The sequence below is a fragment of the Myxocyprinus asiaticus genome, chromosome 27 (genome assembly GCF_019703515.2).
Source record: "Myxocyprinus asiaticus isolate MX2 ecotype Aquarium Trade chromosome 27, UBuf_Myxa_2, whole genome shotgun sequence".
Lineage (NCBI taxonomy): Eukaryota > Metazoa > Chordata > Actinopteri > Cypriniformes > Catostomidae > Myxocyprinus > Myxocyprinus asiaticus.
The window spans coordinates 3,533,536-3,547,366 of NC_059370.1; the positions used below are offsets into that span (position 1 = coordinate 3,533,536).

A 13,831-nucleotide genomic window follows, 5' to 3' on the forward strand; every position below is an offset into this window, starting at 1 on the left:
AATGAACTTAACTTGTATTGAACCTGTAATATTCCTTTTAACTTTGTTTAGTAAGACATTTTTATTTTATTTTATATATTTAATAAGGCTCAAACCATATAAAGATGGATCTAGTCTTAAGTACATTAAAATACATTTGCATTGACAGCAATCATATAACATATTCAGTATTGAAGACATTTAAATTAAATAAATAATTAAAACAGCCAGGGTTATCAAAAAACTATTCTAACGATCGAACAATCAAACATACAACAAACAAACAAACAAACAAACAAAAACATTTAATTGCTGCAGAGACTATTTAGCCCAAGACAGACCATTTGTAATATTATTATTATTATTATTATTATTTATTATTTAATTTATTTATTTTTTGCTGTATCAACATTACAGCATTCAAGAAATGTCTAATAATAATAATAACAACAACAACAACAACAACAACAACAACAAAACAGGGTACAGCCAGGGGACATATTAAATAAAGAAATCAAAATGGTTATATGCTGGCCCTATTCAAAGCTCTCTTATTTTTCAAGTTCAATATTGTTTTCAGCTATTGTTGGACATCTGTTTAAAGGTTAAAAACAGTGGTTTGTTCTTCTTAGATTTATCTTTACTAAATTTACCTAAGAAAAATTACAGATGAATCAAATAATATTAATGATTATAGTGAGAAATAGGCTATCATAATTGAAAAAAACACTTGTATTAAAATTAATAGGAGAACTTGGAACGGTCAACGGATGTATAAAAGGGAGTCCCGCCTTACAGGTAAAAGAGCCAACCAGCTTTTAGATACAGACATCACCTGTCAGTTAACTCGAGAACCAGACTGAATTTTATTTTATTTTTTTTCTTCTTTTTTTCGTGATCTGAGCTTAAAACGCGCAATTTATGATACGGTTGTTGTCAAATTTTACTGCTGATTTGAAATCTGTCATTTTATCATAATTTTAACCAACGGTTTTGGAGAATTCCTAGATAGGAGCTGTACGTTCCAAAGTGGCCGCCGAGTGGACGGACTTGCCTTGATAAAGACTTTGGCTAGTTTTGTAAATGTTACAAAATCAGAGTCCCCAGAAGTGTCTGGTCCTCGTGGCTTACCGTAGTGACACAGATACAAACAAGGAAATAAGAATTTCAAAACACTAATCCATTTGACGCTTCCTTCCTCGTGTTTCTCTGTCTTACAGCTGTGGATTTAATGCATGAAATTTTGCTACACCGTGTCTTATGAGCGATCAGGCAGCTGACAGTGTTTGTTTTGTGATGTTGAGTGTGATCAGTTTTTTTTTATCTTCGTGACGAGCGTTTTTGATCTTCATCATGAAGCTGAGCTCATCTGTGTTTGCTTTACTCTGTCTCATCTGTGAGATACTGTCCATCACACTCTTCCTCAGAGGATTCTTCCCTGTTCCTGTCAAATCATCATTTTCAGCCAAGAGCAAAGTGACTGACTTTCCTGCAGAGCCACTGACAGGTATAACTTAATTGACATGTACTGATATAAACTTTATTTATTTGTATATATTATATATTTGAATTATTATTATTATTACTACTATTTACTTGTTACCTCATTCCATGCAAAACAACAAGTATGGGGAATTAACAAAGTTGCATTGCATTGTATTGTATGACTTCAGATAGAATTGTTCTGATTTTAATCAATGTTTTAGGCTGTTTAATTTGGTCTAAAGACTGTGTGCTTTAATATCAGCCTAACATAAAACCCATAACATCTATACACTAAACTGTACCTTTAAAAATGTATATATATATATATATATATATATATATTTAAATCATAATAATAAGACTGTACTCTGATTACACTTATTATATGTTGTTTTTGTTTTGCAGGAGATAATCCAAACTCCACCAAAGCTCCTGTGGCATTGTTCAGGCGGGTGGTGATCATGTTGATTGATGCTTTGAGAGAGGACTTTGTGTTCGGCTCTGAGGGGCGGAGCTTCATGCCCTACACCAGACATGTGGTGGAGAGAGGGTCATCTCACAGCTTCATAGCCAAAGCCAGACCCCCCACCGTAACCATGCCCAGAATTAAGGTGAATCACAGACTGCAATTAAATCCTTTCTTAACCCAGTTTTTTTTTTTCCACATGTGGTCTGACAGATAAACAACACTATATGTAGATTGTCACTTAGGGAATAATTAGGTACTCAATAACATAAGAAAGGGTATTAAATGAAAAAAAAAAAAAAATTATATATATATATATACAGTGGTGTGAAAAAGTGTTTGCCCCCTTACTGATTTCTTATTTTTTTGCATGTTTGTCACACTTAAATGTTTCAGATCATCAAACAAGTTTAAATATTAGTCAAAGATAACACAAGTAAACACAACATGCAGTTTTTAAATGAAGGTTGTTATTATTAAGGGAAAACAAAATCCAAACCTACATGGCCCTGTGTGAAAAAGTGTTTGCCCCACCTGTTAAAACATAACTTAACTGTGGTTTATCACACCTGAGTTCAATTTCTCTAGCCACACCCAGGCTTGATTACTGCCACACCTGTTCTCAATCAAGAAATCACTTAAATAGGACCTGCCTGACAAAGTGAAGTAGACCAAAAGATCTTCAAAAGCTAGACATCATGCCGAGATCCAAAGAAATTCAGGAACAAATGAGAAAGAAAGTAATTGAGATCTATCAGTCTGGAAAAGGTTATAAAGCCATTTCTAAAGCTTTGGGACTCCAGAGAACCACAGTGAGAGCCATTATCCACAAATGGCGAAAACATGGAACAGTGGTGAACCTTCCCAGGAGTGGCCGGCCGACCAAAATTACCCCAAGAGCGCAGCGACGACTCATCCAAGCGGTCACAAAAGACCCCACAACAACATCCAAAGAACTGCAGGCCTCACTTGCCTCAGTTAAGGTCAGTGTTCATGACTCCACCATAAGAAAGAGACTGGGCAAAAATGGCCTGCATGGCAGAGTTCCAAGACAAAAACCACTGCTGAGCAAAAAGAACATTTAAAGCTCGTCTCATTTTTGCCAGAAAACATCTTGATGATCCCCAAGACTTTTGGGAAAATACTCTGTGGACTGACGAGACAAAAGTTGAACTTTTTGGAAGGTGTGTGTCCCATTACATTTGGCGTAAAAGTAACACCGCATTTCAGAAAAAGAACATCATACCAACAGTAAAATATGGTGGTGGTAGTGTGATGGTCTGGGGCTGTTTTGCTGCTTCAGGACCTGGAAGACTTGCTGTGATAAATGGAACCATGAATTCTGCTGTCTACCAAAAAATCCTGAAGGAGAATGTCCGGCCATCTGTTCGTGACCTCAAGCTGAAGCGAACTTGGGTTCTGCAGCAGGACAATGATCCAAAACACACCAGCAAGTCCACCTCTGAATGGCTGAAGAAAAACAAAATGAAGACTTTGGAGTGGCCTAGTCAAAGTCCTGACCTGAATCCTATTGAGATGCAGTGGCATGACCTTAAAAAGGCAGTTCATGCTTGAAAACCCTCCAATGTGGCTGAATTACAACAATTCTGCAAAGATGAGTGGGCCAAAATTCCTCCACAGCGCTGTAAAAGACTCATTGCAAGTTATCGCAAACGCTTGATTGCAGTTGTTGCTGCTAAGGGTGGCCCAACCAGTTATTAGGTTTAGGGGGCAATCACTTTTTCACACAGGGCCATGTAGGTTTGGATTTTGTTTTCCCTTAATAATAACAACCTTCATTTAAAAACTGCATTTTGTGTTTACTTGTGTTATCTTTGACTAATATTTAAACTTGTTTGATGATCTGAAACATTTAAGTGTGACAAACATGCAAAAAAATAAGAAATCAGGAAGGGGGCAAACACTTTTTCACACCACTGTGTGTGTGTGTATATATATATATATTTTTTTTTGTAAATGTGAAATTTTCCCCAATTCGATTGTCTTCAATGTAAAAAGCTTTCCAATGTTATAAGAGGTGCCTGCCCATGCAAAACTTGCTGCCATGATGCTAAGTTGTTCTGAGTGGTTGCCAGGGCATTACTATGGGGTTGCTGAAGTGTTCTGAGGGGTTTTAGCTTGTTGCTATGCAGTTGATGTGGTTTTTGAGTGGTTGCTATGGCATTGCAATGATGTTGCTATAGTGTTCTGGGTGGTTACTTACCACAGAGCCATTCCCAAGTCTAGGTGATGTTCTGGTACCTATATGGATTTTTATATCTGTGTTATTTCATTAATCGTTGAGGTGCGCCTGTCAATAAACACGGCACTTTGCAATAACGCATGCTTTTCTCTTATTATAAACACATTAGCATGCTGCAGTCTGAGACGGAAGAAAACTGATGACAATGTTTTAATGAGTTTGCTCAATCACAGACACGTTATTCCTCGTCTTGCTCTTAAGGATGAATGGGAAAGCTGATATAGAAAAATTTAGGGGGATTGGCTAAAATCTAAGCATCTGATGACTTTGATATCTGATTCTTTGATTTTAGAAAAACAATTTAAAGTCCCTTTTGACCAGGGTCCCCTTGCATTCTCCTGTTTGACAAGGAAATATCCAGGACAAGACTATTTTAAATTGCTTCAGCAACTCCCCAGAACTGGGTCAAAATCAAGAGAAAACTGTTAAGAAATTATATTTTGCAGGCTTATTTTAGAACCATTAAGATTTTTTGCAGTCTTTATGACAATAAAGCTAATTTTTGCTGTTAATTCTCAAACCACCATGCAAATAATAATAATAATAATTATTACTGTAATGTGAAGAAAATAATGTAATGCAATATTATCTAAATTGTTAAAGGGATAGTTCATCCAAAAACGAAAATGATAAAACATTTACTCGCCCTCATGCCATTCCAGATGTGTATGACTTTCTTTGTCAGCAGAACACAAATGAAGATTTTTAGGTGAATATCTCAGCTCTGTAGGTCCATACAATGCAAGTGAATGGTGATCAGACCTTTGTTGCTCCAAAAATCACATAAAGAAACATAGAAGTAATCCATAAGACTCCAGCAGTTAAATGCATGTCTTCAGTAGCAATGTAATAGGTGTGGGTGAGAAACAGATGAAAATGTATATCCTTTTATATGTCTGAAAGTCACATGTGGTGTCTGTTTAGTTTCACTTTCACATGTGAATGGTCTGGTCACCATTTGCATTGTATGGACCTGCAGAGCTGAGATATTTTTCTAAAAATCTTTGTGTTCTTCTGAAGAAAGTCATATACATCTGGGATGGCATGAGGGTGAGTAAATTATTTTTCAAATTTACATTTTTGGGTGAACTAACCCTTTAAGTATTTATACATCATGGTAGTATTTGTTGTATTGACTTTAATTTCTGCTCATTTAAATAAAATTATAATTGCATTACAGTAATTCTTTCTTTAAATTACTTCATAACAGTACTAAGAATCTAATGAGAATCAATCACCATTGAGAATAATGGCAATTAAAAAACATGTCCAAACACATGACGGTAATGAGAATTTGGAGGGGAGGATGTAATGAAAATTATACTATGAAGCTTTTAAAGACCTGAAAATACATAGCTTCATTTTAATTAAGAAAAAATATAATTTCTTATTTCTTTCTTTTCATTTTTGAGTGAAATATGACCTGGACATGTTCTTAATTTTCACCCGAGAATTTCCGGGTCGTGAAATTGACCCGTGCAGAGCATTCATTGTATCAGAGGGAATCACATTTCAGGTCAAATTAAAAAAAAAAGTTAGGGACATTTCTAATTTTATATATATATATTTCATTGGCTAGAAATTGCTCTGGTGTAGAGTAAATCTTTCTCACAAGCCAGGGTGATGCTAGATTTGTGTGTAAAAATGTCTTTTGTGGTTCTTTTCTGTGAATCATTTGAAAGGATTCACAAATTGGTCTGAAAGATTCCATGGTAAATTGGTCTGAATTTGAATTATTAAAAAAACAATGCCGATCCATTAATCACAATCAACTGGAAAGGTCATGCTCAAAAAATATGGGAACCCTTGTATTCAGAACGGGTTGTTGATAAAACTTTCAAAATGCAGTAACTACACCAACACTGAATTTGAGAAAAAAATGCTCTTAAAGTAAAATATGGATTATAAAGTGACAATCTAAATTTTAGCACGTTAAGCCAAACCTGTCAGTCACAGGACAGATCATAGTCTCTGAAAACTGATGGTGGCATTACTCAATTTTGATGTAGTGTGCAGTTACTGTGTTTTGCTTTTGCAGGGCAGTGTAGATGGACTACATTGATTTTGGCCATGTCGACCCCACCACTCTGTTTTCATACTGTTAGCCAATCAGTTTCTCTATGATCATATCTATCTGTCGTTCTCACTCATGAAAAATAGACCATTTAAATCTGGGACGTGTGATTTAAAGGAAAACAAAGCCATTCAATTAATTACATTCTATGTCTTGCCATTAAATTAGTTAGGTCTATCCTGTGTTTCGAAAAGCTGTCTGAAAGCTGACAAATGCTGGCATTAAACACAGAGGCAGGAAGAAATCAAGGCTCTTTTGATTCCAGTGTTTGCGTCACATCCTGACCAGGTCCGTTTTTGAAGGAAGCAAAGCCGTATCCTTCACTGCCTATGATATTTTACAACTTTAAAACTTTTTTTTTTTTTTTTTACGAGAAATACATATTGTAGAAATTCGCTTGGTAATGTCTAATGTCCACTTGAATTTGTTTTCGATCATTAGAAAGTGTCATGGTGCCTTGGAAGCCTGTCTGCAACCAGTTTGTTTAAGAAGTGCCTTCATACACAAACGCTGACTGTTTAATCAGAAAGGCAGCTGTCGAACACGACCGCAAATGTCTAGCATCAGATCTGTGTGGTCACAGTGCACACTGTTCCCCGAGTGTCCAGCAGGGGGCAGTGGTGCTCTGTCTCTCTCATAGACCTTCATCTATCACTGTATGCTCTGCTGTAAACCTGTGTGACATGGGTAAATTGACTGTGTTCCAGAGACCAGTCAGTCCTTTATCAGCGCTGGTTTGCAGGTCTGACCGCTACTCAGGATATTTACTCTGAAAGAACAGGGCTTAATTCCTGGAAGAAAGATAAACTTTTTGAAGTGACTATTTTAGGCTGTTTTCACACTGTTACACATAAGAGAACATGATCAAAGACTATGTATATACAGTTGATGTCAGAAGTTTACATGCACTTAGGTTGAAGTCATTAAAACTCATTTTTTTAACAACTCCACAGATTACATAGTAGCAAACTATAGTTTTGGCTTGTCGTTTAGGACATCTACTTTGTGCATGACACGAGTAATTTTTCCAACAATTGTTTACAGACAGATTGTTTCACTTTTAATTGACTATATCACAATTCCAGTGGGTCAGAAGTTTACATACACTAAGTTAACTGTGCCTTTAAGCAGCTTGGAAAATTCCAGAAAATGATGTCAAGCCTTCAGACAGTTAGCCAATTAGCATCTGATAGGAGGTGTACTGAATTGGAGGTGTACCTGTGAATGTATTTTAAGGTCTACCTTCAAACTCCATGCCACTTTGCTTGACACCATAGGAAAATCAAAAGAAATCAGCCTCAGTGCACATGGGGACAAAGATCTTACTTTTTGGAGAAATGTCCTCTGGTCTAATGAAACAAAAACTGAACTGTTTGGCCATAATGACCATTGTTATGTTTGGAGGAAAAAGGGTGAGGCTCGCAAGCCAAAGAACACCATCCCAACCTTGAATCATGGGGGTGGCAGCATCATGTCGTTGGGGTGCTTTGCTGTAGAAGGGACTGGTGCACTTCACAAAATAGATGGCATCATGAAGAAGGAAATTGATGTGGATATATTGAAGCAACATCTCAAGACATCAACCAGGAAGTTAAAGCTCAATCGCAAATGGGTCTTCCAAATTGACAATGACCCCATGCACACCTCCAAAGCTGTGGCAAAATGGCTTAAGGACAACAAAGTCAAGGTATTGGAGTGGCCATCACAAAGCCCTGACCTCAATCCAATAGAAAATTTGTGGGCAGAACTGAAAAAGCGTGTGAGCAAGGAGGCCTACAAACCTGACTCAGTTACACCAGTTCTGTCTGGAGGAATGGGCCAAAATTCCAGCAACTTATTCTGAAAGATTGTGGAACACTACCCAAAAAGTTTGACCCAAGTTAAACAATTAAAGGCAATGCTACCAAATACTAACAAAGTGTATGTAAACTTCTGACCCACTAGGAATGTGATGAAAGAAATAAAAGCTGAAATAAATAATTCCCTCTACTATTATTCTGACATTTCACATTCTTAAAATAAAGTAGTGATCCTAACTGACCTAAGACAGGGAATGTTTTCTATGATTAAATGTCAGGAATTGTGAAAAACTGAGTTTAATTGTATTTGGCTAAGGTGGATGTAAACTTCTGACTTCAACGTATGTATATACATTTTTTCTTTTTTTTTAATAAAATTTTCGTTTTGTAAATTAAACAAAACTAATTTAAAACATTTAAGCATACACCTTCAGATCAAAAGGTTTTTAAGATCTTGAGAAACATTTCAGGCAAGTGACCCCAAACTTTTGAACGGTAGTAATATATATATATATATATATATATATATATATATATATATATATATATATATATATATATATATATATATATATATATATATATATATATATATACACACACTATATTGCCAAAAGTATTCGCTCACCCATCCAAATAATTGAATTCAGGTGTTTCAATCACTTCCATGGCCACAGGTGTATAAAATGAAGCACCTAGGCATGCAGAGTGCTTCTACAAACATTTGTGAAAGAATGGGCCGCTCTCAGGAGCTCAGTGAATTCCAGCGTGGTACTGTGATAGGATGCCACCTGTGCAACAAGTCCAGTTGTGAAATTTCCTCGCTACTAAATATTCCACAGTCAACTGTCAGTGGTATTATAACAAAGTGGAAGCGATTGGGAATGACAGCAACTCAGCCACGAAGTGGTAGGCCACGTAAAATGACAGAGCGTGGTCAGCGGATGCTGAGGCGCATAGTGCGCAGAGGTCGCCAACTTTCTGCAGAGTCAATCGCTACAGACCTCCAAAGTTCATGTGGCCTTGAGATTAGCTCAAGAACAGTGCGTAGAGAGCTTCATGGAATGGGTTTCCATGGCCGATCAGCTGCATCCAAGCCATACATCACCAAGTGCAATGCAAAGCATCGGATGCAGTGGTGTAAAGCACACCGCCACTGGACTCTAGAGCAGTGGAGATGTGTTCTCTGGAGTGACGAATCACACTTCTCCATCTGGCAATCTGATGGACAAGTCTGGGTTTGGCGGTTGCCAGGAGAACGGTACTTGTCTGACTGCATTGTGCCAACTGTGAAGTTTGGTGGAGGGGGGATTATGGTATGGGGTTGTTTTTCAGGAGCTGGGCTTGACCCCTTAGTTCCAGTGAAAGGAACACTGAATGCTTCAGCATACCAAGAGATTTTGGACAATTCCATGCTCCCAACTTTGTGGGAACAGTTTGGGGATGGCCCCTTCCTGTTCCAACATGACTGCGCACCAGTGCACAAAGCAAGGTCCATAAAGACATGGATGAGCGAGTTTGGTGTGGAAGAACTTTACTGGCCTGCACAGAGTCCTGACCTCAACCCGATAGAGCACCTTTGGGATGAATTAGAGCGAAGACTACAAGTCAGGCCTTCTCGTCCTACATCAGTGTCTGACCTCACAAATGCGCTTCTGGAAGAATGGTCAAAAATTCCCATAAACACACTCCTAAACCTTGTGTAAAGCCTTCCAAAAGAGTTGAAGCTGTTATAGCTGCAAAGGGTGGGCTGACGTCATATTAAACCCTATGGATTAAGAATGGGATGTCACTTAAGTTCATATGCGTCTAAAGGCAGATGAGCGAATACTTTTGGCAATATAGTGTATGTATATATATATATATATATATATATATATATATATATATATATATATAAAATAAATAATCAGCAGCAATTTCTCTGATTCAGGTGAGCAAAATAAATGACTGTACATAAATAAAACAAATAAAATAGCTGCAAGCAGCGATGACAAGCACCTAGGGCCCATTTCCACCCAGTGGCTTTCTAAAAAAAAAAAAAAAAAAAATGCAAGGTGGATACATGCATTTGACCTTATTCTAAACAATTCTTAAGCAATTTGGGCAAATATTAGAGGACTATTTTAAAGTCTGTCATAAGAGCCACACTTCCTGCTGCCAGGTGGTGGCGCTATGACCATGACCCAAAATAGTCAAATCCATGTGATTAGCCCCCAAGTCTAAACATACATCTCAATTTTGATCTAAATCACACATTGCACACAGACGATATGAGACACTTCCTGTTTCCCATTTTCACCATTAATTTAATGCCTCGCCATGGTAACACCGTTCGATATATCAAAATCTGTTCGCAAAATTAGCATCTTTAATGTCTTGGCATAATGTTGTCTAAATGTGGTGACCGTCTCATGAATCACCTAGGAGGAGTATTTAAAAGTTCAGAGACTGCAATATTCAAAGAGTCCAAAATGGCCGACCTGTTGGGTGGACCTAATGACTATAATTATTAAAGTTGTCCGCTTGATGAGAACTATATACGTACCAATTTTGGTGACTGTAGGTGGAAATAGGGGTGCTACAGAGGCCGTCTTACACACCCATTTTAAAGGGGGCGCTACAGAGCCCCCCCTACACGCCCATGCGTGAACTTTTGCGTGAACAAATGACTGAGGTGTGTGCAAAATTTTATGACATTTTAAGCATGCCAAGTGCCTCAAAAACACCCAAATATAGGAAGAAAGGAATAATAACAATTAATGTGTTGCCATGGCAACAGTATTTAAGATATCAAATATCCCTTTACAAATTTACATCAGCAGTGTCTTAACATTATTCTAAAGAATTTTGAAGCAATTAATGTAAGAGGGCTATTTCAAAGTCTGTTAAAAGTGCCATACTTCCTGCTGCCAGTTGGTGGTGGTATGACCATGACCTATAATAGCCACATAAATGTGATCAGCCCCCATTACCAAACATACAGCTGAATTTTCATCAAAATCATACAATGCACACAGATGATATAAGAAACTTCCTGTTTCACATTTTTAGCCATACATTTATTGCTGAGCCATGGCGATAAAATGTCAAAAATCTGTTCACAATTTAGCATGTACAATGTCTTGGCATGATGTTGCACAAATTTGGTGGCAGTCACATGAATCCCCTAGGAGGAGTATTTAAATGTGCAGAGCCTGTGATTTTCAGAAAATCCAAAATCCAACTTCCTGTTGGGCGGAGCTAATGACTGTGTGTATGAAAGTTGTTTGGCTTTATGACAAATATATATGTACCAATTTTGGTGACTAGGGGAAAATGGGGGTGCTACAGAGCCCCCTTACATGCCCATTTTGAAGGGGGTGCTACAGAGCCCCCCGCAACTTTGCCCTGCCTTAATGGCTGACGATTCTTATGTGTGTGCGCAAAATTTCAAGAGTTTTCACGCATGTTAACTACCCCAAAAGTACCGAAAACCTTGAAAAAAGAAGAATATTAACGATTAGAAGAACAATAGGGTCTCCACACTTTCAGTGCTTGGGCCCTAATTATCCTTAGAAGAACAATAGGGTCTCTGCACATTCAGTGCTTGGGCCCTAAAAATCCTTAGAAAAACAATAAGGTCTCCGCACTTTCAGTGCTTGGGCCCTAATAATCCTTAGAACAATAGGGTCTCCGCACTTTCAGTGCTTGGGCCCTAATAATCCTTAGAAGAACAATAGGGTCTCCGCACTTTCAGTGCTTGGGCCCTAATAATCCTTAGAAGAACAATAGGGTCTCCGCACTTTCAGTGCTTGGGCCCTAAAAATCGTTAGAAGAACAATAGGGTCTCCACACTTTCAGTGCACTCAGTGGATAAAGTTTCAGTGGGTGTCTTTCAAGCGTCCCATCAGATCATTGGAATCTGATTCAGCACCTGTAGCATGGTGTGATTGAGAGGGGGATTAACCTCCCAATACAGCGAATAGTCACATGAGGGGAGACATTGACTCTAATTAGCGCTGATTCGTTCAATATGCTGTCAATCAATCAAAGCGATAATCCTGCCTCTCATGCCCTCGTCCTCACAGCAGGTCTCCCTGCACATTGCTATGAATGGGATGAACTGATGGAAATGCAGAAACTATTTGCACAGAAAACAACTAGCTGACACAGACAACTGCACTTTTGGTCACATCCAAATCAAAATGAACTTAAAATTATTTGAAATCTGAAATGGTATGTGAGTGACATGCTTTCCAGTGAGCACTCGCTCTTAAAGGTACAGATCCGTACCATCATAAACCCTGTGTTGTTTACCAAGGAGTAGATGACGGATGATCCAAAAATAAGATGACTATAAAAATAAGAGGTGAACAGATTAAATATACATGAAATATGCTTGTTGCTGTATTCTTGTAAGTATTGTTTTTGAGGCAATGAAACATTTTGATTTAACTGGATTTAATAAATTGTGTTATTATCAATTTACAAAAATAAGTATTTCATGCTATTTACAATGTAAGTTAAAAGGTATTTCATATGCCTTCCCATACAGAAATCTGATATATCACCGTAATAGTGATGTCTTTGCAAACAGCACAGATTATTTCTCATTATGTGTGGAATGAACCTGTTCCTACTAAGCATTGTCATACTTCTACTTTATGTTATCAGTACATAGTGGATTAACATGCAGCATTCACATTTAACCAAGACTTTCATGCAATTTATATAACCAATCTTATGACCTCAGAGGACGCCAGTAAGTACAATTCAGACTTCTGTTGCTTTTCCTTTTGTTATAATGAGTGATAAAGAAGGAGGGGGCGGAGCTTTGACTGTCAGCTCCATTCACCAGGATGCCATTATGGCATCATCATCATTACCGACAATGACTGAAAATCTATGCTGAGAACATCTCTGCGGCAGTGAGACTGCACCAGCTGTCTGACTTATGTTTTTAACAGTACTCGACAGAGACAGCACTGAGGCCACTTTGTTTCTTTTCAGCACACAAACGCACACACGTGCACACACACACACACACACACACACACACACATCCATCGGCTACTGAAGTGTGTCACAAGATGTATGTACGATGTTGAATTGTGCACACACTCGAATCTAGAGCACCAACATGATCACACAGGAAGTCAGCATGTTGATTCAGAGAGTTCCAGAACCCTAGGATCAGCCACATTATGCCGACTCACTGACAAGCGCATCTCCTATCAGAAATGTTTGCATCAGCGAGCGTGTTTACCTTGCCCTGTGGCGTGACCGGAAGCACATCGAATAACCAGAATGGGAGACTTGGGTTCAGATCCCGCTTTAAAATCAGGAAATAATTGTGTTCGCATAATCAGTCACGAGGGAAATTCAGAGTAGTGCCCGACCGATATATAAGTTGGCCGACATCGGTATCGGCGTATATATGTGCCGATATGAAACATTTTTTTTCAGAACATATAATGCAGAAAACAATGCTTTAGAATTGGTGTCATAGCTTAGTTTGTCCAGCAGAGCGTGCTCCGACTCCATTGTTTACAGAGCTGACTCTGAGCTGACAGTGGCTCTGCAGACAGGGTGGAGTTAAACGGTCTCTTCTCGTTAAATTACTAATTAGTTTGTTAAATACATACTGGAAAGTTAATAAAAAATGACCCCATCATTTTATATAACTAATATAACGTTAACCCTTTCCCTGACAACCATGTCACTCATGTTTATCACATCTGTTTGCTGTTAGCCAGCTATAGTTTGTCAGTGCAGTCAGTAAT

The 13,831-nt window shown here is 38.0% G+C and overlaps 1 protein-coding gene across 1 annotated transcript in view; it reads left to right on the top strand.

Moving 5' to 3' along the window:
- The first annotated feature begins 1,137 nt into the window (after positions 1-1,137).
- Positions 1,138-13,831, top strand: part of pigg (phosphatidylinositol glycan anchor biosynthesis class G) — a 239,435-nt gene continuing 226,741 nt past the window's right edge. Inside the window, exons 1-2 of the mRNA XM_051658543.1 lie at positions 1,138-1,486; positions 1,870-2,075. Coding sequence (XP_051514503.1) covers positions 1,333-1,486; positions 1,870-2,075 — 360 coding nt within the window. The 5' untranslated portion in view covers positions 1,138-1,332. The remainder of the gene's footprint in view (positions 1,487-1,869; positions 2,076-13,831) is intronic.